This window comes from Gastrolobium bilobum, unplaced genomic scaffold (assembly GCF_033153095.1).
Source record: "Gastrolobium bilobum isolate Gb01-03AN ecotype WA unplaced genomic scaffold, APGP_CSIRO_Gbil_v1 utg2169, whole genome shotgun sequence".
Lineage (NCBI taxonomy): Eukaryota > Viridiplantae > Streptophyta > Magnoliopsida > Fabales > Fabaceae > Gastrolobium > Gastrolobium bilobum.
The window spans coordinates 324,047-338,156 of NW_026897815.1; the positions used below are offsets into that span (position 1 = coordinate 324,047).

General features: G+C 31.0%; 1 protein-coding gene across 1 annotated transcript; it reads left to right on the plus strand.

Annotated features, from left to right (window-relative positions):
• Window positions 1-5,569: 5,569 nt before the first annotated feature.
• On the plus strand, window positions 5,570-7,870 carry LOC133310564 (uncharacterized). The gene is made up of 4 exons (XM_061511514.1): window positions 5,570-5,796; window positions 5,875-5,957; window positions 6,207-6,989; window positions 7,335-7,870. Exons 1-4 carry the CDS (start codon window positions 5,570-5,572, stop codon window positions 7,868-7,870), a joined length of 1,629 nt encoding a protein of 542 aa, XP_061367498.1.
• Window positions 7,871-14,110: the final 6,240 nt, after the last annotated feature.

Below are 14,110 nucleotides of genomic sequence, written 5' to 3' on the forward strand. Positions count from 1 at the left end.
GGTGTATGAGGCCATAAAAACTAGCAAGAACGAAGAGAAGGTTGTGGAGAAAGCATGAGGAGGAGGGTATTATTATAACAAATGGCGTGTTAAGAGTGATCATAAAGGAAGGACAATCAAGTTATTGAAAATGTAATCAGAGTAAAGTAACCATCAACTCAAACACAAAGAGTTGGTAAGTCGTGGATTTGAGTTGGCAAGTACTTCATTTGCTGCATGATCGCTTGCTTGCTACACCCTGCTAGTTCTGCATATGCATGCATGTTGTATAGGCGTAGTACACCTCTATAGGGGTAATACATCACTTATTAAAGTTGATAAAAAATGTTAAATATATTTCATGGAAAAAGTATTTTTGATTATGCGGTAGAAATATATTGTCTACCACAGACACATATTTATCAGCATCCGATGTCAGATTCTCGTGAACATGTGTCTGTGACTGATAAATCTTTCTGTTACCTCTGCAGAAAAATGAAACCCATATTTTATTCACCAACTTATAATTAATGTCATTTAAATTTCATATTTTTCTATTTTCAAATAAGAAATTTCTGCTCAGTACTAACTACTAAACATATTATCAATTTCTAGTTCTAGAGAAATAGAGAAATTGTTAGGTGAATTTAGAGTAAGATTCTTCTTGATAAATATGGGTTAAATGTAAATAACTTTAACAAATATAAGATTGAAAATATAATTGTAGTGGAAGATTATACTGACATAAGTCATATACGGTAGCAAGCAAAATAGTTTACTCTGAAATATCTAAAATTTTCTCCTCGTTTTAATTATACATCAACAAAATGAAAATACACAAGCTGATGCATGAGCAATACCGAACTCCTTCTCTCTCTCTCTCTCTCTTGTATTTACTGTGGTTCACAACATAAATTTTTTTATAAGTAAAATGTTAGTAATTTTTTTATTATTAGATGAAGTTTTATACTATTTCTACTAATAAAGAATAAGACTTAATAAAATCAATATACAATTGTATCAAATAATACAGAAAGTATAAGAAAAAAGAGTCTAAAATTTTGTTAACTTTTCTTTCTAAAATCAATATCTTACTTGATGATGAAATTTTGGGTACACTACTTGTGACTTTGGTGGGGACACACACTGAGGGTAGGCTTTATGCTACACCAATTGCAGACAGAGACATTAATGTTGATATCAGAGTATTCGAAATCTTGTTAAGTAGTAAGTCTATGTGTATATAACTATATTATTCATTGAATTTGTGTTGATGGAAACATTACTCTCTACTGTCTTATGCAAGAGATCTGTAATATAAAGGATAAGCATGCTTTTGTTAACAATTCTATGCATTTGCACCTTTTGTATGACATTGCTGTCTTACTTACGTCAATTTTAAGTTGGCACATTATAATTTTGGCATCTTTTTATTCTTAACTTCTTTTCTATGGGTTGTTATAAGACAATAAAGGAAGGTGAACAAATATGTTTGCGTCTTTTTCGTTTTATTTCCATAACTTCTCTCACTTTCCAGAGGAAATCCATTCACTTCGTAATTTTTCTTTCAACTTGTACAGATGAAACATAAAAAATTTGAGCTTGTGTCTAAAATACTCTCCTCTCTCTATGATTTTCTCTCAAGCTCTACACTAGTTAAGTTTCTAATCCTTCCCTATTTAATTTTTTAGTAAATACGCTTGCTCCTCTGCAAATTTTATGATTTTTACTTTAGTCCCTAACAAATAAAAATGTTATTTGTGGTCCCTAGAAAATTCAAAATGGATCAATTTTAATCTTTTTGAGGGACTAATGTGAGTCTTTTTTGAATTTGTGAGGGACCATGATTTCAATTAAATGGGTCCATTTTGAATTTATTAGGGACCACGAATAGCTTTTTTATTTGCTAGGGACTGTAAAATTTACTGAAAAGGTATTTACTCTTAATTTTTCTAGTGTAGCATATTAATTGTAGGTAATGTAGGGTGATGTAGCATATTAATTATTGTTAGGGTAGGATAGTGTAGCGTAATGTAGCATATTAATTTAATTAACAAGGTTATTTAGGTAATATTAATTATTAAAATAATATTTATTTGGGAAGATTTTAAAAATCTCCCTATGATTTGTTCTAAAATCTTTAACTCCCTGTACTTTTTTTTTATCACTTATTTCCCTTGGTATTTTTTTTTATTCAAGTTCACCCTTAAATCAGTTAAATATTAGGCTAATCTTTTCATTTTACTCTTTTGAACAGTAGAAAAAACACAGGGAAGGTAAGTGATTAAGAAAGAGAAGTATAAAGGGATAAGTCATAAAATATTAAACTAGGGGATTTTTGAACTTTTCCCTTGCAACAATTTTATAAAAAAAAGAAAAATTGAAGTGACAAACAATATGGAATCAAACAAACTAATGAGGTATATGACCAATGCAAATAAAATATGTTCTGTTCAAAATAAAAGTTTGAATGACTTGTTGTGAAAAAAAAATTAGCATTGAATTTGAGATGATCGTCATTCGGAACTCTTGCGATTTACATAAATTCGGATTATATAGTGTAAAGTATTTTTTTTGACTGCTCTTCATTAATTAATTAATAATTATTTTGTCTCTTATCTAAAATTATCTATCAATCTGCCCCTCTTTAATCGATTAACTTGAAGATTTAATCGATTAAATGGTCAAAACTGGCAAAAATGATTGATTTGAAAATTTAATCGATTAAATATCCCTCTTAATTGATTTAATCAATTAAAACTTATATTTAATCAATTAAATATCTCAAATGAGCGTGAAAGCATTGATTGAATGAGACAAACACGGTATTGGAGGTTATTTGAATTTTGAATTTAATGTAATATGAGTTGATTGCGATTTGTATTTAATAGGAGCTGATTGCATTTTGTATTTAATAGGAGCTGATTGCGTTTTGTATTTAATAGGAGCTAATTGCGTTTTGTATTTAATATGAGCTGATCGCGTTTTGTATTTAATAGGAGTTGATTGTGTTTTGTATTTAATAGGAGCTGATTGCGTTTTATTAGGAGTTGCCATTTTACGAGTTTGTCCTATTAAATATAAATCACAATCAACTCTTATTACATTAAATTCAAAATTTAAAATTCAAATAACTTCCGATACACGAAAAATTGAAGATTCTGCTAAATATTTTTATGATGAATATGCAAGACGGGAAGGGTTCGTTGTTCGCCTTGATCGCTGTCATTGTTCTGAGGTTGACAATAGGATCATATGCACGGAATCTGCTTTTGGTTATCTATACTTTTTGATTTGCTTCATATGCATGGAATCTGCTTTTGTTTATGGAGGAGATTTGACCTTTGTTGCGTGTTGGGAGATTTAATCGATTAACTTGAAGATTTAACGATTAAATCTTCAAGTCAACTATTTTTGTCAGTTTTGACCATTTAATCGATTAAATCTTCAAGTTAATCGATTAAGGAGGGCCAGATTGATAGATAATTTTGAATAAGGGACAAAATGATTATTAATTAATTAATGAAAGGTAAAAGGGTCAAAAAGCCAAAGTTCTTTTCTAAAAAAAATAGACAGATTTGTTATTGGTGCTCTATTTCTATTATTTTAATCTTCTATTTTTTTTTTCAAATATTAGTTTTAAATTTATTAAAAAAATAAATAGATGGAATTAAAATAAAATAGAAAAATTAAACTATTAAGATAATAAAAAATTTTCTTTAGCAACCATCTACATGTATAATAATGATGCATTCAAATACAACGATAGAAAAACATAAAAGTAACGCATGTGAATGATATTTGAACAGAACACCCTTCATTTGCAATGATCGTATACCTGATTACTTGTTTAGTTCCATACTTTCCACATCAAGTTTTTTCTTTTTATTTTTTAATTATTACAAGAAAAAAGTTCAAAAATCCTCCATGGTTTAATATGTTATCACTTACCCTCATGAACATCTCTTTTTTAATCACCTACCCTTGTGTGGAACGATGCTGATAATTGTATAATAAACGTGAGATGAGCGACATCCCACGATCATCGTCACATACCAGATGACATTCACGATAACCTAAGGCAGACTAATTTTATATACATGGCCAGTTTACGAATCATAAGGTGTGTATAATTAATTGATATTATCAATTATTTATTATTAATTCAATATGTTTTAAAACATATTTTATATTGTGTTTCTGATTGATCATGCGTTAATCACTGCCCCCGTGGCGTGATGGCTAGTAGAGACGCAATTGTTTCATATGTAAAATAATTTTTACATGATTCGAATTAATAGAAATAGGGAAATGTATATGTCATGTAACATGATTTATTAACAAATTTTATGCTCGATAAATGTGCAAATATTTTTTTTTGTTTTTTATTTTTCTTTTATGGTAGAACCCACTAAAATCTCATGAAAAAAATTTAATGTCCTGATACTTGACATATATATTCTCCATAGAAATAATGGTAGTGGGTAGGGGTGAAGTGGGCTGGACTGGGTCAAACTTTGCCCCGAAAAGTCCAAGCCTACGCCAAAAAATTTTAATTTGGCCTGGCCCAAGCCTATTACGAGTTTAACTGTTAGCCCGACTTGACCCGTTTATAAAAAAATAAATGGTCTGGCCCAGCCCATTAGCCTGTTAGTTTTTAAGTTTCAAACAGAACCATGAATCAACTTTACAAAATACTCAAATTTTGTTGCTAAACTAAAAATCATAATTTCAACGTCCAAACAGAATCATTAATCACAAAAAAACTCATACAATCTACATTTAAGTCACTTTCAAAAGCAAAATGCTCAAACTAAATAACATATATTTCATCATATCCAAACAAACAAATCCATACTATGTAAATTAAAATAATTACATGAATTCAACAAACACATCATGATGCTTGTAGTAAGTATAACCTCTCCCAAAAACCTTTTAATATATTCATATACATAATCTTATATTATAAAGGAATTCCATTCTATGGAAACCTTGCTGACGTGTCGCACTGTGGTTCAATTTCACCAATGTGTTCACACTAAAACATTTAAAAAAGTTTCCTTTAATGGTAAATCGGTGAATATAATAAATACAAAAAGAATTATATTTTCAATTGACAGGATTTGTTACTTTAAATCAATGGTCAAGATTGCTTATTCATTGATTTATAACTACTAAATCACTCTTTGTCGTCATCTTTGTTTTTTAAATAATTGATGTTGATCATGTAATCAATCGTTTTTTTTAACCTTTATTCAGTTTAATTCAAATCTTTACGTTTTTTGAAAAAAAAATTGGGATATTCATTGTTATGATAGGTATGTCTCCGCATGTGAAGCAGCTTGGAGAATATTTGAATTTGACATTCATTCGAGATATCCCCCTGTTCAGAGATTGCCATTTCACTTGCCTAATGAAAAGAACATTATTTTCAGTGATAATGATTCGTTGTATGATGTAAAGACAAGGGCAGAGTCTAGACTGTCAATTTTTGAGTCTTGGATGGATGCAAATAAAAAATATCCAGAAGGTAGGCATCTAACTTATGGAGAGTACCTGACTGAATTTGTTTTCAAAGAAAAAACGCATGAATGGAATCCGAGAAAAAAAAGGATTTTCCATTGGAAGGATAAATCGTTTTTCTGCCAATAATGGAGAAGATTCATATCTTCGCACCTTGCTTAATTTTCAAAGAGGTTGCACCAGTTATGAAGATCTTAGAACGATCAATGGCGTGGTTTTTCCTACATTTAAGGATGCGTGCTATTCTTTAGGACTTCTGGATGATGACAACGAGTACATTGATGCAATTAAGTAGGCAAGTTCCTGGGGATCTGCTGCTTATCTTAGATGTCTGTTTGCTCTGTTGTTATTTGCCAACTCAATGAACAGACCTGAAAAAGTTTGGGAAGAGTGTTGGAAATTTTTATCCGACGACGTTGTTTATCGGCATAGGAAAAGAATAGGACGTCAAGGTACGTGTTATAATAATATTTCATACATTTTTTTTTTGTTTAACCGAAATCAGCATATGCTGCCTTAGTACTTATTAGCTTTTTTTTGCCCGTATTCAGCAAATGTTGCTTTAGTGCTTATTTTGTTTTTTTTTTGCCCGCATTCAGCAAATGATGCTTTAGTACTTATTTCGCTATCTTTTCTTTCTTTGATTACTTTATCTTTGTTAATTTTTTAATTTTTTTCCTTTGAATTTTATGCTTTGTCAGATGCAATTCTTACAGAAGAGTCTATAAAAAACATAACTCTTGAAGAAATTGATAAGGTACTGCAGAGCAATGGGAAATGCCTCTCTGATTATCCGTCAATGCCACGCATCAATAGAGAAACTTTGCTTGATATGCAAAATCGATTAGTGTTGGATGAATTAATGTATGACAGATTTGCTTTGGAAGAGGAGCATAAAAGACTAATTAATTCCCTCACTGATGAGCAGAAAGCTGTTTATGATAAAATTGTTTCAGCAGTTACGGCAGGTAATGGAGGGTTATTTTTCCTATACGGGTTCGGTGGTACAGGAAAAATATTTATTTGGAATACTCTTTCAGCATCTATTAGATCAAAAGCTGGAATCGTACTTAATGTTGCTTCTAGCGGAATTGCTTCCCTTCTGCTTCCTGGAGGACGAACAACGCATTCTAGATTTCGTATTCCTATTCAAATCAATGAAGATTCAACGTGTAATATAAGGCCGAAATCTACTATAGCTGAGTTGCTGTCAAAAACAAAGTTAATCATTTGGGATGAAGCTCCAATGGTACATAGACTTTGCTTTGAGGCTCTGGATAGGACACTGAGAGATGTTCTTAGAATTTCTGATACAAGCTGTGTTGATATGCTATTTGGTGGAAAAGTTGTTGTTCTAGGAGGTGACTTTCGGCAAATATTACCTGTCATTCCTCATGGCAGCAGACAAGATATAGTTCATGAAACCATCAATTCTTCTCATCTATGGTCCCATTGTCATTTATTAACTTTGACCAAGAACATGCGTCTTAATTCTGGAAGTAGCGCTCACAATTTAGAGGAAATAAAAGAATTTTCTGAGTGGCTACTTAAAGTTGGGGATGGTAATCTTGGAGATGATGTTGATGGAGAATCTATTATAACAATTCCAGATGAATTGTTGATTAGAGAATCGGAAGATCCGCTGTCGGATATGGTTAATTTTGTTTATCCGAATCTCTTGGATAATATTTTGGATCAGACCTTCTTTAAAGAACGTGCTATTCTAACTCCTAAATTGTCTGATGTTGCTATGCTAAACGAGCACCTAATGTCTATGATTCCTGGTGAAGAAAGGACTTTTTTGAGTTCGGATAAAATTCTTAAGCAAGGTGGGACTTCCTCTGTTGAGGATGATGAAATCACCCCTGAGATCTTAAATACATTATCATGCTCAGGGATTCCTGATAATAAATTAATCTTGAAAGTTAAAGTTCCAGTAATGCTATTAAGAAATATTGATCAGTCGAGAGGTTTATGCAATGGCACGAGATTGCTTATTACAAAATTAGGGAATCATGTTGTTGAGGCAATTGTACTTACAGGAAGCAATATAGGGGAAACTGTGTTAATCCCTAGAATGACGATGAGCCCATCGAGTCATACATTTCCTGTAAATTTCCAAAGAAGACAATTCCCCCTGATTGTATCGTTTGCCATGACTATCAACAAGAGTCAAGGACAATCACTTTCACATGTTGCAATTTATCTCCCTAAGCCTGTCTTCACTCATGGGCAATTATATGTGGCACTGTCTAGAGCAAAGAGTATGCATGGATTGAAGATATTGATACTTGATGAAAATGGCTGCGTTACGAATAGTACCCTTAATATAGTTTACAAGGAAGTATTTCAAAGACTGCTATAGTATATTGGGTTCTTTCTTCAAAGATATAACTTCGTTGTATGGTACAGGTAAAGACAAAAAAAATGACTGTTTATTCGCGTCTCTTTTCCTTATCTATCTTCAAAGATATGACCTTTATTATCCTATTTTCTTTCCTATTTTTAATGTAACAATGAATGACTGTTTTGTTATTTAAAAAAAATGACTGTTTGGGACTTTTGAAATACTGACGAAATGAGTTCGGCCCGGAGGGCCGACCCACATGCCAAACAAACCAATTTTTTTTCCCGTGCATCGGCACGAGTAATTCACTAGTTTAACATGATGAGATGTTGGTTCCTCCTATATAAGAAATAAAGTTAGATTTCTATTAAAATATAATTGAATATAATTAAGTTATAAATAATTACAATTGATTAAATTTATATCTTTTGTTTTTTCTTCAAGGCATTCTTACTTTTTTTATTTCATTTAAAATAAATAGTACAATATAGGCCGGCCTGTAGGCTTATAGGTCAGACCTTGTGCAAGTGGGCCTACGGCCTTTTTATTAAACAAGCTTTTTCAAGACCCAAGTTCAACCTATTTTACGAAATATACTAGGTCAGATCTGGCCTGACATAGACCGAGTCGTAGGCCCTTGTAGGCCGGCCCGGCCCAGTTTCACCCGTGGGTTTACTAAAAGTCCAATCCAATGCAACCTAATAATATCATCATTCATCATTGGACAAGATCTTTAAAATTTTGAATCTCTATTAGCTTGCAAGTTGCAGGTCCTCTAATTTTATTATTATTATTATTATTATAACTTCTAAATTCTAATATCTCCTCGTACAACCCCTCCTTATTAGAGATTTTTAAATAAGTTTTGAGCATTCAAATTATATGTACTAGACTAATAAAGTATTGATTAAATTAATAATTAATTATAATAATAAAATATTTAAAAATATGTTAATCTTTTGTTATACTATTGCAAACAAATTTAATATTTTAAATTTATATGAGATTTCTCTATTCTTAAACAAATTATTCATTGTATTTTTTTTTGAGATTTCTCCACTGGTAATCAATTGATTCGGGTAGGATCACAGTGGTGGTGAAGGTCTTCTTATCAAGTTTTTACACTTTTGTGTATTTAGAACTCAAACTCAATACTACTGGTAAGTTGGAACAATCATGTGCCAGTTGATCCACATATCTGGTGGTAATGAAAAAAAAGATAAGTAATAATTTTACTTTAAGTATCGTGTATTAAAAATCAGAAATATTAAATAAAACTTTACTTTTAATTTTTGTAATCTGATTGAATAATCTCACATGCATAACTATGAGACTAATTCCTTAAAATCAGAGACCATGTAATATGAAAGAATCCTAATCATTCGTATTCAAATCAACGGTGATGATTTTATCATTCTTTATTCTAATATTTTTTCTTTATTATCTCTCATCATCATTGACTTAACCATAAATAATTACAATTCTCTCACATGTTATCATCATATCAAATAACTCATGAATTTATCCATTCCCAAATGAGAGATACTGGTTAAGTAAATCTTTTATCAAAATGCCGATTTGAATTTGAACTCTTGACATTTTGCAAGTGAAGTTTGTTTAGGGTCACGATCTACATCTATTCAAACAATCATTGTTGGGTAAACTTTATTTTTATTTAATATTTTCTCTTCCTAAATAAATTTTCTACCAAAACCTTATTTTTTTTATATTTTAATATGTTTTATTTCATAACATTAATGTATTTATATTTCAAAAAGTATAAGATTTATTAATTCATTTTTATTGTAATATTTTTGCGTAACCTATATAATAATCTGTTATGTTATGATTAGAGAAATTCTTAAATAATTAAAATCGATATTTAAATTCAATTCAATGTTACTGTAAATTTTTTCTATTAACATTTACTAATATATTGACATATATTTAAAAGAGTTAGACTTTCTATTATTAGTTAAAATAGTCAAATTTATCTAACAATTTGCCATTATATGCTTGGATAATAAGTGTTTTACGTAGCTTACCAAAAAAAAAAAGAGTATATTACAAAAAAAAAAAAAGTGTTTTACGTAGACAAAGAATCAAAATTAAATCCTTATTTTTTTATTGATATGATAAAGATATGATTCATTGATAAAACAAAAACAAAAATTACATATATGTTGAATACGGAAAGATGAATTTGAACCTGATTCCTCATCTTCAGTGGAAAGCTAAGTTAATGGCTTTTAGAAACAAGTTACAGGAAGAATCAGCCAAAGTTTAAAGAAAGATTTTTCAAAATAACAGATAATTTAAAAAAAAAAATATGCAAGAAAAATTGTCCATAAAATTAGACAGACTGGTAGAAATAATAATTTTAGACTCAAACTGTTCGACATCCAATCAGGTTGGTTAAATCCACCAAAAAAGATAAGTAAAAAAGCATTTTTGGGCCTCACGCTTAGTGAAAGAAATATGTCTTGGCCCAATTTAACTAAGTTATAACAAATTGAAATTTATTTTGTTCATTTATCGCTATGAACGTGACTTTTTATAATAAAATGTTTCTTTATAGGGTCCTAAAAATCGTGTGAAAAATTTATTAAATTTGTAATAAATTTTAAAAAGTTAATTATCTTTCTTGCATTGCGTCAGGTCTTTGGGCTAAAACCTAAAAGAATAAAGTTGAGACTGATTCTATGGAAAAAAAATTTAAAATATTATTATTTAAATAAAAAGAGTTAGGATATTCTTATTATCAAATGTTCTTATTAAAAATATATTATCATTTTTTAGCCGTTGAATTTCACTTTTCGGAAAATAATTTCTGAAAAGTATATGAAGAAAGAAAAAAAAATAGTTTTTGATGTACTATCGTAGTACATAGTTATATTAGATTGATAGTAAGAACATTTGGTAGTAATTAAGAATATCTTATCTCAAATAAAAAGTTACAAAAACATAATATTTTGGAACTAATTTACAGATTTATTACACTTAATCTCGCCTAAATAAAACGAGATCACTCTCGCCCAAATTAGATAAGACCCTTGGACTCCCTCGAATTAGGCTAGATCACTCTCTCCCAAATTAGGATATATCTCTCACTGGGACTCGCCCCAAAAAAGGCGAGAGCTGGTAGAGTAGTTACAGCTATGATGCACCGACACCGACACGAGAGACCACACGACACTCTGACACGTTAATTCTAAAAAATGCTAAATTTCGACACGTTGGGACACGTTTTGATATTAACTAATATTTTCAATATATAATATAGTTTACATTTAATACATATAGCAACTCATAATAAGTCATACAACTAATCAAATATTCAAATTTCATAACATAAATATTAAGCAAAAATAATAGAACATCCCAAGAGTGTAGAGTGTAGACTACTCACAAGTTCAATTATTTTCATCTCCATCTTGATTAATCAGGCCTCTATCTCTGGCTCATCAAGTGAAAGACTAGCAAATTGAAGATCTCCAACATCATCAAGTAAATCGAATGTATCTCCTGCAATATCCCACATTTGATTTGCTCCTTGTGCATAACTAGGAGTCTTTCTTGATAAGAGTCGAAGATTGCTATGCACATAAACCAAGTCTTTAGCATGTTTTGGAGTGATTTTATTCCTCTTGATAGAATGCATAAAAGAATAAGTACTCCAATTGCGTTCAGCACATGATGAAGAGAAGGGTTGTTGCACAAGTCTCAATGCTATTTTTTGGAGTATCAGTGTAAAAGTACCATAAAGTAGCCACCAAGATTTCGGATCCATAGTGTATTGAGTATTAATGGCATCAAAATCGCCAAAGGTTCCACTATTGCTAATAAAATCAGCATACTCCAAACTAATCCGACTTCGGTCCTCCATGTTAGGAAAGAATCTCCTTAAACATTTTTGTCGCTCTTGAGTAAGCTCTAAATCCATGTGTGGAGGAACTCGACTAGAATCTTCCTAAATCCATTGTTGACTATAGTATCTAAAAGAGAAGCAAGAAAAAATCAACAAATTGTCAAATTATATAAAGAGGAATATTAATTTTAAACTGAATCATATTTAAAAACTTACTTGGGATTCAAAGCATGTGCCAAACAATGTAGTGGAGTTGAATTTTTTGTCCAACAATCCACAAGAATGCAATGCACCACATCATAAAAAGGGGAGCTCTCTTCCATCCTCTTCCCCTCTTATGGAATATAGCTTTCTTCACTTTCACAATCATTGAATCCCACATATCATATATCAAGTGAAGACAAGCTCTATCAGTGTCACAAGCTCTGATCATATCATAAATAAGAGCAGTGAAGGCAAGTTTGTAATCAACTGAATCCCAAAAACAATCATCCAATAATTTTTCCTTAACAGGTCTGGCCCTCCTAAGATTATCATCTCTATAAATATTCCATTTTCACTTATCACCATATTTTGGAGACCGCTCTTTATTAACTTGAACCTCTTTAACATCACAATCATTGAAGCAAAACGAGTATTAGCAATAGAAAGCAACTTTAAACTCACGAACTCATTAAAGATGGCCAATCTCATAGAATGATTCATAATGAAATGCTTTATTGCAGCAACATCACCTATAATATCAGAAATACATCTGCATTCCTCATACGTTATTTGATTGTTCTCCACATTCTTTGCAGCACAAATATTTTTCACAGCCAAATTCAATGTGTGAACAACACACGGTGTCCAGGTAATAGATGAGAATTTCTGCTCAATCAGTTGCCCTGCTCCCTTACAATTTGCAGCATTATCTGTGATTACTTGAACCACATTCGTCTCTCCTACTTCTTGAATAACTTCCTTCAGCAACCTGAAAATGAAATTTTCATCATTAGTCATTCTCGAGCAAACAAACAAACACACTCAAACAGATTATAGAAGTCCAAACAAACAACCTGAAAATGAAAATTTTATCCTTAATTTTCCCCGAGCAATCAACTGATTTTAAAAACATTGTTTTACCATCAGATACTGCCATGAAATTAATGAGTGGTCTCCTTTATAAATCACTCCACCCATCACTTACAATAGTCACCCCCTTATTAGTCCACGCTTCTCGAATAGGTTCACTTACAATATTTTCTTTCTCTTTTTGCAATAGAGTGGTTCACTACGCGTTATATCCCGGTGGAAAATAACCTCCAATATTATGATTTGCTGCATAAGTATATGAAGCTTGGAAGTAAGGGTTCTTTGCCAAATTGAATGACAATCCTGCTGAATAAAATATTCTAGCAATCAGATAATTTAATTCTTCTCGTTCCCTAACATTGAATGTCATCTCAAGAGAACCCGTAGTTTTTCTTCTTCTTTTTTGGGCCAGTAGAAGAGCTAGAATGGGGTAAAGGTACATTTCTAGGTGCATTAGATTGCTTTCTCTGTTCAGCTTCCTGTTCTGATTTCTCCATCTCTATCATGTCTCTATTTTGCACCATTAAGCATTTCCCAATTCCTTTGCCTGGTATTTTTAACAAATGAGTCCTCACTCTAGTATACGAACTTTTATAATCTTTTTTACAAAAGTTGTACTTCCAAGACAAATTCCCTCCTACTTCTACTCTAGCATCCAATTGGGTAACATATTTCCATAGGGGTTTATCCAGTAAATCATTGGCAGCAGAGACACTAGCAGCAGTGGCGCTATCACTGCCACTGGCGGAGGCAGAACTTGAACGATCCATATTGTAATTTTGTAAATGTGTTAAACAAATAAGAAGTTATGATATTTATTCATCATATTTTTACAGCAGTACTTCAGCTAATTTGTACTATTTTGTAATCTATATGCAGGAGTACTTGAGCTAAATCCACAAAGAATAAACATGTTCGTGCCATCTAAACTCGGGTTAATTTCATTGAATTTGAGGCAAAACACAGTAAAGAAAGCAAGAACTACGGGAGCTCTGTTGTGCTCGCCTTTAATTAAGTCCATATATAACATAAGGTAGATGGAATACTAAGTATTTGGATCAATTGATAAGGGAACATTTTCATTCATATATAATACTCAAGGAAATAATTATTAATATCAAGTAGTAAAGTGAAAAAAATAAAAATAAACTTTACAGGAAGAAGATAGTAATGATAAGGTAACCGATGTTTTATATGATTGATAATTTTTCGTGATGAAGACAAATAAGATTAAAGGAGAAAAATGAAAAATATTTAATTTGATATTTCTCTATTATAAAATGTTCTTTCATCACCTATTTAACTTCTTTGGATTA